We start from the raw sequence: 13,754 nt of genomic DNA on the forward strand, positions 1-13,754 counted from the left end.
ACATGTATGTAAAATGACAACAAGGACCTCATTGCATCATACCCTCTTGAAGTGAGCTCACCGTGCCATATCAAATGGAATCGTAATTTCACTTAGGTCGAACGAGATTGAATCGTTCCACTTTAACTGTCATACAATAATATTGCACCCCATGTATCGAGACATGGATCATCTTTTATTGGAGATATTCACCACACATAAATATACTAATTAACAGTCTATTAAGTGAGCTAGACGCGAGGTCCTGAAGTAGGTTAATGGATGGTATTATCCTAGTAACACTGGTAGGACATGTTTGTTTTCATTTACGCCTGGTTCTTTTTTCCTCAGCCAGGTTGCTTCTTAATTGGCGACATTACGTTTAATTCACAGAGTCATGACTCGGGAGTCGTTGGCTTTCCCCACATACAGGAATAATTTTGTAAATATTTTGTACTAGTAGTTAATATTTGTGACCTTTTGGACCTCACTATCGGGATGAATTCATTTTTAACACACCTCACATATTTTTAGAAGATAATCATATAAAATTAAATGATCGAGCATTTGCTGCCCGTCGGTGGGCTGGGGAAAAAAATGCCTAATTACCATACTTTGAATGGGCCAAAGTCAAAGCATCACTGTTTTTAGTCAGATTCACACAATGTGAACCCCAAGACATATTTGTGACAGTACTGTCACAAATTTGATGTATGATTTGCCAATGTTTACAACTATTTATGAACAAAATTACAGTTGTATGTTGCTACATAATGCAAACTTCAAAACCAGACAACTATGTAAAAAATTTAACACAAGCAACAATGTTATAGTACCAAGACCTTCATCTGTGTATTCTTTTTATATATACTTCAGACTAAACACCGGGATGTGGAGAAGGGTTCCCAATATTTTTAGTGTATGTTAGTACAGTATTAAGTACTCGGGAATCTATTAATCAATCTATGCACCGTATCTCTATGCCTGCCCATCTTTTTATTTGTAATGCGGACACACAAATAGCTCATATTTGTGAGGCTCCAAAAAGATCAAATCTTACACATTGGGATTAAGTGCTGGTGCAAAAGCAGTACATTAGGGCTTTTGGTGAAGGTCTGACTTTTCATTTTAGGAGGATGGTCAATTTTCCTAATATACAAAGAGACAAACGTCATCTTGCTCATGGTCGGTCACACAATGAGTGCTCGGTATCTGACGTCTGCCCATCAACTTCCAGTTTCATATTCTGTAGCCACAGTGGGTCGAAAGCCCAGGACCCTCCTATCGTCTTTTGGCATGACCTGCTTCTGACATTTGGCTTTGCATATGATATCCAATATATGGGCTGTAGAAGAAACTCTGCATTCACAAAAAGAATACTTCTCTCAGGTCTTCAACCCCTTTCACAGATCTATATATCAATCCATCTGACGCTCATGAGGGTAAGCGGTTTGGATAATGGATGGATGCATAGTAAAGTTGGTCTCATCTAGCAGTCTGTGTCTGTTGGGGAAATCAGTGTCACATTTTCTTCCCATGCTAGTTCTGGCCTTCAGCTATTCCTTTTGAGACAAATGCTACCTCCAAACCCAGAAAAGTGGTGGCCACCTTAAACCTCCCATTTCCCATTGACTGTTTAACAATTAAAAAAAACAAACATGTCAGCACCGTTCACATAGAGAGCTACTAACAGCAACAATTGGGTATTCATATATGTAAAGTTCTAGTCTTGAATGAAATTCCCTTAGGATTTTATTTATTTATTTTTTAACTTCACCCAGCTCACAGAAAGGAAATGATTCCACCTTTGTTTCTTTCAATGGAAAATTACTTCCTGATCAGTCTTAATTACCTTTGAATTGAAACCTGCAGCTCAACATCTGCTTCGGGAAACGGGCATGTAGGTGATTTTAGTAACTGGATAGCTCAATCAGCAGTTCCTGCTTGGGGTCGGATGTATGCCTAGATAACAATATTAAAGGGTTGTAAAAATTAGACCAGTCGTTTCAGACACACTGCTCGGGCTGGGAACCACTTATCTCAACAAACCAATTCGCAAAGATGGCATTTAACCTCAAGCTAACTACTACTTCGTAGGGAGAGTGACCACCACCCTCCTGATCTGTAGCTCCAGCTCAGCAGTATTACACAAACATTGTGTGACAATGCATCAATAAGTCAGTGTACAAAACACATCAGAACAAAAAAGGATAAAAAAAGCCAAAGGTACAGTTTAGTGGTCGGACGTGTTGGGAACAACATCGTGACTTCCAATGATGCCGTATTCGAGTATTTGAATGTACTATTTCTGACCACTTTTGCACATTTATAAGGGTCATACTTTTGCCCCCTTGTCCTAGACAGTTAACCTGATTGACTTCAAACTTGGGCTGTACCATCTTAACACCTGGGACAACAACAGGGATAAGTATTTTACATTTTCAACATACGATAGACAAGCATGCCAGGTTAATTGAACACTCTAAATTGTCCCAAGGTGTGATGTGAGCGCGGATGCACGTTTGTCTGTGTGTGCCCTGCGATTGGCTGGCTACCGGTTCAGGGTGTAGGCCTACTGCCCGAACACAGCTGGGATAGGCTGCAGCACGCCCGCGACCTTTGTGAGGATAAGCTGATTAGAAAATGGATGGATGGATAGATGGAAGTTTTCACCATGTTCAAAATATCCTGCAGCTAGTCTGGAGATGTAAACGTGTTGTTTTGTTTCACGTGTGCATCGAATAATTGAACAGTCATGCAGCTGAACAATTTCAATGTTATTGGTGAAACACAAAATTAATTGGCAAAATTATTAGGAAAATAAAAGGTCATGGTTTGGGTAAGGTTATTCGGGGGTTAATAATAAAAAGAGGCACACTTGATTTTTTTTAAAATGAGGTTGGAATTCAGAAAAGTACAAGGTTTTAAATTTTACAAAAAAAAAAGTTGAAGTGAGGTTATGCTTGGTAAAACAAAAATTACTGGACTGCCATTGCCCTACGGGCCACAGCTGGAATCAGGACGGCAGCCTCCACATCAGACTAAAAGAACTAATTCACGGCCAACATAATAATCACGGTCAATTAGCCATTATACGGCAGGCCCAGAATTCCTCACTCCGGCGAATGACCAATCAAAACCGTTCACGGCAAAATATCACTTGCAGGAGAGTTGCCAGTCACGGCAAAATAACCAATGGCTTTAGTAATACACTGACTAAAGATCGTTTGCTTCTGAGCAAACAAAACACACGAACACAGTGTCTGTAATAAAATCCTGTAAGTATTGCAAAATAAAGTGCGTTATTGAAATGAACAGTATGTACTGTACGAGAGCAGTTTAATCATTTCGAATAGGGTTGAAAAATAGACTATTTGCTAGGGTATCTAACAAAACAAAGCTGTAAACAAAAAGGAAATTCTGTATCAGCTTCGGTGTAAACGTTGCAACCATCTCCAAAAGCGGTGGACGCTTAACTATCACTTGGACGATGCTTTGCCTCATGACGTCATCTAAAGTGTACCATTAATGCAGTGCTAATAGTTATTTTGTGCAAACAGACTATCACATGTATAGCATATGCTAGCTAGCGTAGTAGTCTTTTCGAGAAACCTTATTTCCCATGAAACTATTACGATGCTACTCACCGAGATAACTCCGTATCGTAGATCCGTTTGACTTTGGGGTTTGATTATTTACCTTCCTTGTGGTGACGAACAAATTTTGTCTTAGTTGCGTGTTTAAGCTTCCCTTGTACAAAAGCTAGCAGCAGCAGTCATTACCGACAACCGAAGACACTGACGGCTCGTCATGATTGGTTGCCAGGTCACGAGTGATTTTCCGCTTAAACATATTCTCTCTCACCCCTGTTCAAATGTTCTGAAAAGGCTTTATAAATTAATATTTTGTCTTCATATTTACTAGTATAACATAATTTTTTTCTTATATTCCCATCTTGAAGGTATTCTAATCAACGCCTGATGTATGTGTCGGATTTTGCCATAAGACTGTATTTTGTTGTGTCGGATCTGGCAACGCAAGGACCTCTAGTCTCGGTCATTTTAGCATGTTGTCCAGTAGTGGGCGCTGTTACACAGTGTAAGGTGCGGGTTTAGGATAGTTTACAGTACTCCAAATCATATTGTGAGATTGTGTTAATTTATTTTACAGATCGCATGGAGGTATTGTTCATTCATTAGAAAATTGTTTCAAAGACAGGTACGGCTTCGTATTTGGAAACAAATGCAGTTAATATCCACTTAACACCTGCGATTTTCCACCAGTCACAATAAAGCATTGTGCACTACGGATAGAAAACAGAATGATGTGTATGAAGCAACAAGTCATGTTTAAGTAGATTTTTTTTTTTTAATTGACACATACGACTCATTGAGACAAATGAAAAAAAAAAGCTGATGGTAGAAGAATCAACAATTTATCATTGTACATCATATCAAAAATGAATGGTTTGGGGTAAGTGCTGTCAACTTCATTTAGGGCATTGTCATTTATGTCAAATCAGAATTACATGTGCATGGAAAACATGAAACTACTGTTGTGCCGACAGTTTGCAAAACTAAGGAATTTATTTAGTTATTCAATAAAACCGCATACATGTTCTCAGGAACTCGATCCCGATAGCTAACTCAAGCTGTTCAAATTATATCTACTTGTAAATTGTTATCTTCTCTGAGAAATCAATCTTATAAAACATGAAAGACTTATTTTCTGAGGGAGGTCCTCCATGATGAGGTGCAGAATGCACTAAACGAGGCACTAAACAGCTGCCTATGTGTCGACAGTGTATTCATATCGGTAACTAATAGCCTCAATTACTGTACTGTATTGTACAAGAGACCCCCTCCCCAAAAAAAACAAAAAAAAAACCCCAGAAGACTCAAAACACATTTCACAGGATAACACATAACACAACTTGGTGTGCATAAGGAAAATGCAATTAACAACAGAATGAGAAAGCAAGAAAACTCTTGGAACCAAAGATTTACATAAACACTGAGGTCAGCTAAAATGGCTCAACTTCGTTCCAGTATTTGTTAAAAAGTTCACAACAGCCTTTCGAATTCTCTGTAGATCACAGCAACATTTTCATTGAAGAAATTGTAGCAAATTATTGAAAAAAAGACACTTCAATGAATACAACCGTGCTTGTAGAAAAATCAGCTAACTTTCCCATGAAGTGCTTTGTGGAATTAACCCCCCCCCCCCTCCAAAAAACAGCACAAAATTCCTCCTTTGGGAAACATGTTGGACAACAGCAAATCAATGGAGTACCTTTACTTGTTAATTGGCAATAAATGTAAAATATTACAATTTTACTATTAGTAAAAATATAGGCTTCAGTCTAACCCCATAAAATGGGTGTCTTTGTTTTAATAATAATTTGAAGAAAAAAAAAGCGGGTTTCTTGGTTTTGGTCTGAATTTAATGACAGGTGCAACTTGCATGTTTTTTTTTTTCGCAGCAATGCTGTGACTAATAAAAGGACAACAAAATAAGTTAAATGGCCACATAACCTTGAGAACTGAAAGCTATTAAAAAAAGAAAGGAGCGCAAATTTAAACTGTGAATCTACTGTTCGATGTAAGGCACTGACCAGCGCTGTGTGGATTCAGCCAGAATGGAGAAAAAAAGAAAAAAAAATCACAGATTCACAATCTTTTGGAGAGTTAAAAATACTAGTACTAAACAGAGCAATTATGGCAAGATGAGATAAGCTTAGAAGAAAGACGTCTTCATTTTAGCCTTTGGATGCTGCGCTGATGTTTCTGCAAGTCTCCAATGGCCACTCTCCAAGACGAATAGCACATAAATTCACAGCAATTGTCATCAATCATGAGGGCTTGAGGGCATGTTGACCATCCTCTTAAGTAACTTCATTACCCAGATCTCTGTTCAACAGATCCTCATGGAAGGTCATTTATTGCAGTGACCAACTGAATGAAGACTATCCACATTAATAAATAAATACGTCAAGACACGAAATGACAGAACAAAAGAAAAGGAGTGCGGCATCCTGTTCAAGATAAAGATGGACAGATGGTCTGAGAGATGACAAGGATGTAGTAAAACATCAGAGAACAAAATGCTATGCTAAGTTTGTCCTTCCGAGTTCAGGGTTTCTCATTTTTGATTTATTCTACAGTCTTGCTGGCAGCAGGTACTTTCTCAAAGTTTACTGGTTGACAAGGTTTTTGAACCATCAGTTTGTTCTCCGAGTTTCGTTCAGGGGGCAGGAATACCAACAGTATTTGGCTTTGTCAGTCTCCCCAGTAAGTTTGGCCTCAGCCATTGTATTGCTGCTGATAGCGTCTGTTCAACTCACGCAGCTCCTTTTCCCGAACGCGGCGAGCTTTGTTGGATTTGGTCGAGCGACTGGAGCGTGTGGACTGGGCCGACTTGGTGCTGTGGCAACGAGATGACGCCCGCTTCAGCAGGTTCTGAGATATACAGCGTTGGAGGTTCTTCATGGAGGAGGCAGCAGCCATGCTGACGATCCAGGGGTGCTTGAGAGCCTGGCCGGCACTCAGTCGCGCGCTAGGATCCACCGTCAGGATCCGCTCTACAAAGTCTTTGGCAAGGTTTGACACACTGGGCCACGGCTGGGGAAACAAGACAGGCGCAATGACCTTAATTGAAATGGAAGTATAACTCAGCTAACAGCAACAAATTTACACTGAGGACATTTATGTGTGTGGCATGAAAGAAAATTGGCTGCAGAACAGCTCAGTGGCTAGCACATCTGCTCTCAGTTCTGAGGTTGGGGCTTTGAATCCAGGTTCTAACCTCGCTGTGCTTGCATGGGTTTTCTCCAGCTGCTCCAGTTTCTTCCAACATTCCAAAAAATATGTTTCTTAGGTTAGCGGAGTACGCTAAAATAGTCCGTAGGTGTAAATAGTAGTTTGTCAATATGTGGCCTGTGACTGGCTGGTGACCAGTTCAGGGTGTACCCCAATTCTCATCCAAAGTCAGCTAGGATAGGCTCGAGCTCACCCGTGATTCAAGTGAGGATAAGCACTGTAGAAAGTGGGTGGAGAGATTAAATTAAGTCTTGGGTATTCATTGTATCACTGTACATCTATGTTCAGTATGTCTTACCTTTGTGCTGTTTTGCAGAAGTCTGATAAAATGCACGGTAACATAATTTGAAGGATCCGAAAGGCAACGGTCAATTTCACACCATAAATGACAACCGTCACTGTGAAATTTTGCAAGAGAATTGGAAAAAGTTCCAAGATTAGAAGGAACTTTGAAGCTTTAGCTGGGAGCACTTCGTGTGATTACACATTATACTGTGCATAGTGCCTGCCCAAGATTTGGACACATTTGCTCATATTCTTAATTAGTGTGTTCATATTTTGCAGGAGGAAAATTGGGAATAAATAAAAAAACAATACACCTACACTATATTGCCACATAAACTCATGTCAATGACAACTACAATGTAAACTACAGCCTATCATTTCAAGTTTCTCATGCTTCCGTTATAAAATTGGATAAAAGTAGAATTAGTCTTTTTGCACTACCAAGTGGGGAGTTGCTGAATTACAATTTGGGGAAAAAAAGATTTCATCCAAAAAAAAAGGCAAATCTATTCTGAACTAATTTTCAAAAAAATTACTATTATTTTAATCATTAATTAACCTGACAGTTATTTTGTCAATTAACCGATGCACATAAGATCTTTTTTTTAAGTCTTAATTTTCATCACTTTTTTCCCAAAACATTATTTCAAATTTGACAGTGCAGAAAATGCACAAACATAAATTATGATTCAGCTACGGTGTGGTCCGTAGCATGTCAAAAATCTAGACAAACAGGTTGATCGTTTTCCAAAGTAAAGTTGTTAAGCCACAAACCCTTTGAACATCTAAACCGAAGATTGAATATAGTTTGCTTTTTTCTTTTGGCTGCAGACACCGGTTTGAGCCAGGTGGCTCATTCCGAGGTATGCCAGCACATCTGCCATACTGGTTACCCATCATATTGACTATAATATCTGATCTGGAAACGGAACTGATTTGACCTGTCAGGCACTTTCATTTTTAATCCAATCTGCACTCATCCCCACAAAATTCACATTGTGGTTCTCATTAACTATTGCAAAACCTCTGGCCTATCATTTGTGCTGGAAAGGCTGCATGTAGGACAAGCGTCAACTTGGAGTGCGCCTTTGCAGAGCTCACTGACAACATAAAATCAACATTTTAAAACTGAATAATTACCGGTACACCAAACCCTCAATAAAAATGTGTAGTATGCATACACACAGTAAATCAGTACGTTTTACAAAATATAATTGTGTACTCAAGGCCACACTTTTGGAAAAAACTACAAGAATAATGCAATATGGGGAATGTTATTTTAAGGGTTTTTTTTGTTTTTATTAGAATAAATTTGTAATGTTGAGAGGAAAAACGGAGTTACTCTGTCGTATCACAAACAAGCATAAAGTACCCACATTAAAACATCAAGGGAATGAGCAGTTAAACGAGATTGTGCAAACGTGTGTATCTGCTGCGAAGACCACACAGACTGAATTTACATCTTTGGTTTTGTTGGGTGTAGTTTATCATTAACCAAGTATTTAAAAAAATATTTATACACACACACACAGACAGACAAACAGACAGACTGAAACAATATCAACTTGTGGACTCTGACACCCTCAGATACCAGAAGGAAATGTGTCTACGTTGAGCCATGTTACGATTTCTGGCAAACATACAGCGTAATGATTTCTCCCCCCCCGCCCCTCCTCCAAATATTGAAACATTGTATAACATTGTTTAGTGACTCCTTACCTCTCCAGAGAAGCTGTACTTCCCCTTGAGGATTTGCCGGTATAGCCTCATACGGTTGTCATCTTCAAAGGGCATGGTTCCACTCAGCAGGATGTATGAGATCACACCCAACGCCCACATGTCGACGGCATTCGTGTAGGGCTTCCTCACCAGGATCTCAGGGGCAATGTACTCAGGTGTGCCGCAGGTGGTCTTCATCAAACACTCGTCTCCCTTCTTCCTGCTGTTGGCCAAACCGAAGTCGGTGATGATGATCTTCGAGTCGGCGCCGGGGTGGTAGTACAGCAGGTTTTCGGGTTTCAGGTCTCGGTGCGTGATCCCCAAAGTGTGGAGATATTTGACACCGTCCAGCACCATCTGCAGCACGCGGGTGGCGTCTCGCTCCGTAAAGGAGCCGCGAGCAATGATGCGGTCGAACAGTTCTCCTCCGGTGGCCAGCTCCATCACCATGTAAACGCGCTCGGCCGTCTCAAAGACCTCCATGAGCTGGATTATATTGGTGTGGCGAACCCTTCGAAGAACGCACAGTTCGGACTCGCAGACCTCCCTTCCTTCCCTGTACCGGGTCTCAATCATCTTTATGGCGTATGGCTGCCGAGTGCTCTTGTGCTCCACACGGACAACCCGGCTAAAACTCCCTCGACCTATTAAAGCTTTGATGTCGTACTTGGCTGTGACTCGTGGGTCAAACTTGGCTCGATATTTAGCCACCTTTTTCCGTTGAGGGTCTGACACCTCAGATGGGTTTTTAGGAGTTTGGGTGGAAGCGACAGGAGTGGAAGCCTGTGCCTGAGAAAGAGATGGGAGGGTGGAGCCTGCCTTGTCGCCTACCCCGCCACCAGCCTCGCCAATCTTGCTGGCCGTACCATCTCCTCGAATGAAGTGCTTATAGATGTCTGTTTGACAGGGTGGATCCACCTGGAAGAAAATATATAGATGAAGACAGTCTCATGTTAATCAAGCACAACATTGCAGTAAAAATGAGGGGGGCGCGGGGGAATCCTCAAATCATCTCAGTCATAAGTCATTATTTAGGTAAGCACCTCTTGTAGTAAATGACATTAACATGCTGTTACTGAACAGAATCAACATTTATGCAGTTTTCCAGAGCGCATTCGCTTGCTGAGGTACTGTAAATGAATTTAATCTAATAATGGCACACATGCTGTTGTTCAAAATGGAGTATTCTGCAGTGAACAATCACATAGTGACAAATTCACAGACTTCTGCGGGGAGGAACTTGTGTTCTGTTATTTGCTGAAAACTCAGCCATTTGCCATTTTGTGCTCAGGCCAAAGCCATCTCATATAGCAATATTATTTACACAAACAACTATGTTAAAGTCAATTGAGGAGCTTCATGCAGTGCTGCCATTTTATGGCATCTTGGTACCAAGCAAGTTCGCAGGAGGGCTCGAGCCATATCCCGAATAGCAGGGGACCCCTGAATATCCAGGTCATCGGGACCGAACCCTGCTGCAAATGGAAAAAATCCACAAGTCGTAATAACAGTATTAATGCCCTTCTGAAAAGGTCTGCACTTGCTGATTGATGGCACAAGATGGCAACAAAGCACTTCCTTTGTCTAAATGATATTCGGAAACTTCAACAATGCCTTGGCACCAAGATGTTATACGTTGGCAGCCAAGCACTACTTTTGTCAAAATGAACCTCCTAAACTCACACTGACATAGTTCCTTGGCACCAAAATGCCACAAGATGGTACCAGCATAGTACTTGTATTCATTTTTGGCTTGAGCACTACATCAAATGGGTGAGGATTCCAGTGAATACCAGAGTCTAGATCCCCCTCCCATCCCCCAAAATGCAGGGATAGGTGAAACTCAAGGCCGACCCAGGAATATGCAGCTGTTTCCTGTAACGTGCATAATATAGTGCATCACCCTCATCTGCCCTTGTTACATGTGATATGACTAATAAAACCCCCACACTAGTTTCGTTTGTGTTTTTATGAGACTGAAGCTATAATGGATAACCATTTAATAATTCATCAAAGTCTGAAAGCTTCCATTTATGTCAGTTTAAATATCGTCACACTGTCACAGGCACTTTGGGCTCCGACAATTGCAATGCAGTCCATAATAATGATTTATTAATCCGTCCTCATTGCTCACAATTGAATTTCAGCATGGTTAACAATGGTGATAATGAACTTCATTTTTATAGCACTATTGGTGCTGCAGATGTGACCATACGGTTACAAAAACAAATTAACTTCAGAACACTGTCAGTACTGCACCAGGTAATAAAAGCCAATAACAATTTTACCTCTACAAAAACAATAATTATGGATAAGATTGATAATCAAATTACGGTACTGATCTTGTGTAGCGCATTATGGGGAATTAATCCCTAATAACAGTAATTATGTTTTACAGCAACTGAGGCAACATGGAGCGTACTACTGGACTAATCAAGCAAACGTGCTGTTCACTCAATTAGTTTGTATCATTATGAATACTGTATAGTGTAGTATAGTACACAGTATTTATTGTTTGTGTGCAAAGATTACGAACTCAAAGTAAATTTGCAATGTACTTACACAAGAAAACAATTTAACTGGGACAACACAAGATGACAAACTGTATATCCCTCCCTCTCACACACACACACACACTTATTCTCGCAGGAATTGAGAATATTCAGATATAGATTCTCGATCCTCCCAAAACGTTAAAAATAACATACACAATTTTCCCCAGTCAACCAGGGATATGTGGTCAAAAGTCACTCTGAATAACAATGCTAACTTGTGTTTATTATTATTAACAGTATTTATTGTGGCCATTTTTTTTTGTCGAGTCATCAATAAAATTAATATCTCAGAGGCACTTCTCATTTCAATGCAATGCAGTTCCACATGAGTGCAGAATAAAACTAATGAATTATCAAGGTGTGTTGTAATTTTCTGACAGTTTTAAGGAAAAGTTGTGTCCATTTACAGTATTACTGGTTGTGGAGCTGTACCTAATCGAGTGTCTGGCGAGTGTGGTTTAAACAATGTGTTTTACTGACCTTTTTGACCAGGTCCAACTGAACATCCCCTGGAGGCTCAGGGAGGACCTTACTGTTCCTGCACCCCATCACATAACTCGGGGACTCAGCCCAGCCAGCCACGCAGGCCACCAAGAGCCCTGCTTCATCACAGCATCAGCCGACTCAGCGTCGTCCAAGCTGCTTCCTGACTCAGACAGAGGGCTCATGAATCGAGTTGGAGTCCCAATCAGCTGGCATCAGCAGTCTGATTTGATCTTGAATGCATCAGATCCATCCACTAATGCAAAACGTCCACAATTTCATTACCGCAATATCACAAACATGGTGGTCTCCTCCCTCCAAGTAATATGTTATCACTTCATGTCACAATCGACCACTTTTGTTGAAATACGTGCACCCAGTCATTGTCTCCAAAGATTATATCTGACGTCCACATCAGACAACCGAATAGTTTGAGCACGTCAGATCAAATTGCATGGGTTAGCAGGGAAGCTTGGGACACAAAATCCACTGACAATAGGAGGGATCAAAGCCCTGCAGGGATCCAAAATTAAACTTGAGAGGAGTTGCCTTTTGGGCAAGTGCAAACTTCGGTAAGAGTTCCCACTGAAAGTATGCATTACTTTACTCCATCGGAAGAGGCTGCAAGGTCAACATCAGCATCTTCAAAGGCAAACCTGTAGAAGTGAAGATGGACACAATACTCTTTTCAACATCACCAAACAACATGAGTGTATCAGTTCTATGACATTTAGCATCCATTAGTTTATGCAGTGCTAAAATTCGAATTAGTTGTAATGTAAAGACAATAAGACAATATTTTCTTAATGTAAAACCATTGGGCAGAACATGATTGCGGAATGATTTGCTGTGCATTTGTTTATAAAAACAGTCAAATATATGTGACACTTCTCGGAGAGCTTAAATGCAAATGTTGTACTTAATATAATGACATTAAGGCGTTAATTACATCCTACAAGTAGAGACGACATTATCTACAAACGTTGTCATGTGTATTTGAGTGAGAAGAAGTCCACAAGTTAGTTTAAACTGGGCAGTCCGGCCCTTCTGATGCTCAAATTCCAAGCAAACATTAAAACGCAACATTTCAATCGAATTGGTGAGTGTAACGTGTCCCGTTCAGGCATCCCACATACTACGTTGGCGTCACATGAAAAACAAAAGTTGAATTCTCACCTTAATCGTGCTGAATAGCGATGGCGAAGTTGAGCAGGCTAACTAGCATGCTAGCAGCAGGGCAGGACTCCCAAATTTGCCAAATCCAGCCTCCTCACCCCACTATCACTCAGCTGGCCTCTCCATTTTCAACTTGGGATTTTTTAAAATTCTATCCTCAAGATGAAAGCGTCAAAACTTCTCAACACTGTGAGAACGACGGTCTGACTGAAATCCGCGTTTGACAGTGTCCTTCGTATACGTTGTCAAGTTTAAAGTTATCATTAGACTTTGCAAACTTTCCTCGTCGGATGTTTTTCAAGTCGGTGTTTGTCGGGCAGGACCACCTTCTTTTAGCCAGGATAGGCACAAACGCACTCAATCAAATTTTCCGCTTTATATTTTCAAAATAAAATATTTACGGAGGACGTCGTCGGCAAGGCAGATGTTGGCACACTCTCACTGCAAGCACAATTACGACGTGTGCATACGATGTGGCAGACGTAAAATACTGATTCAACTCTTCTACCGAAATAAAAGGCAAAATGTACAGAATATTAAGTCTATTCAAACACAAAAGTGAAAAGTAAAAAAAAAAGTATACTGTCAAACTCAATCCGTCAGTCAAAATCTGGACTCCAACTGAATTTAGATTTCTGCAGTTACTGCTTTTTTTTTTTTTTTTTTTACATTATGTGTCATAATCTGTTGATACAATTAAAAGAACTTGAGGAGTACAGATCTCTGTTTTCAAATTTAA

The 13,754-nt window shown here is 40.3% G+C and overlaps 2 protein-coding genes across 2 annotated transcripts in view; both read right to left on the reverse strand.

Moving 5' to 3' along the window:
• The window catches only part of mbtps1 (membrane-bound transcription factor peptidase, site 1), a 28,438-nt gene extending 24,632 nt beyond the window's left edge, over nt 1-3,806 (reverse strand). Inside the window, exon 1 of the mRNA XM_019894090.1 lies at nt 3,627-3,806. The gene's annotated coding sequence lies outside the window, so the exon portion shown is untranslated. The remainder of the gene's footprint in view (nt 1-3,626) is intronic.
• A 1,582-nt stretch (nt 3,807-5,388) lies between these two features.
• Nucleotides 5,389-13,714, reverse strand: pskh1 (protein serine kinase H1). The gene is made up of 4 exons (XM_019894091.1): nt 13,016-13,714; nt 11,837-12,495; nt 8,802-9,719; nt 5,389-6,599 (listed from the first exon to the last, which is right to left on the reverse strand). Exons 2-4 carry the CDS (start codon nt 11,903-11,905, stop codon nt 6,282-6,284), a joined length of 1,305 nt encoding a protein of 434 aa, XP_019749650.1. The 5' UTR covers nt 11,906-12,495; nt 13,016-13,714; the 3' UTR covers nt 5,389-6,281.
• Between the last annotated feature and the right edge of the window lie 40 nt (nt 13,715-13,754).

This window comes from Hippocampus comes, unplaced genomic scaffold (genome assembly GCF_001891065.2).
Source record: "Hippocampus comes isolate QL1 unplaced genomic scaffold, H_comes_QL1_v1.1 scaffold104, whole genome shotgun sequence".
Lineage (NCBI taxonomy): Eukaryota > Metazoa > Chordata > Actinopteri > Syngnathiformes > Syngnathidae > Hippocampus > Hippocampus comes.

Coding starts and splice junctions, on each gene's coding strand:
- pskh1 (XM_019894091.1), bottom strand. CDS start 11,905: ATGGGGTGCAGGAACAGTAAGGTCCTCCCTGAGCCTCCAGGGGATGTT. Junction 9,720..11,836: donor AGTTGGACCTGGTCAAAAAG/GTCAGTAAAACA, acceptor ATTTTCTTCCAG/GTGGATCCACCCTGTCAAAC. Junction 6,600..8,801: donor AGTACAGCTTCTCTGGAGAG/GTAAGGAGTCAC, acceptor TTGTTTCCCCAG/CCGTGGCCCAGTGTGTCAAA.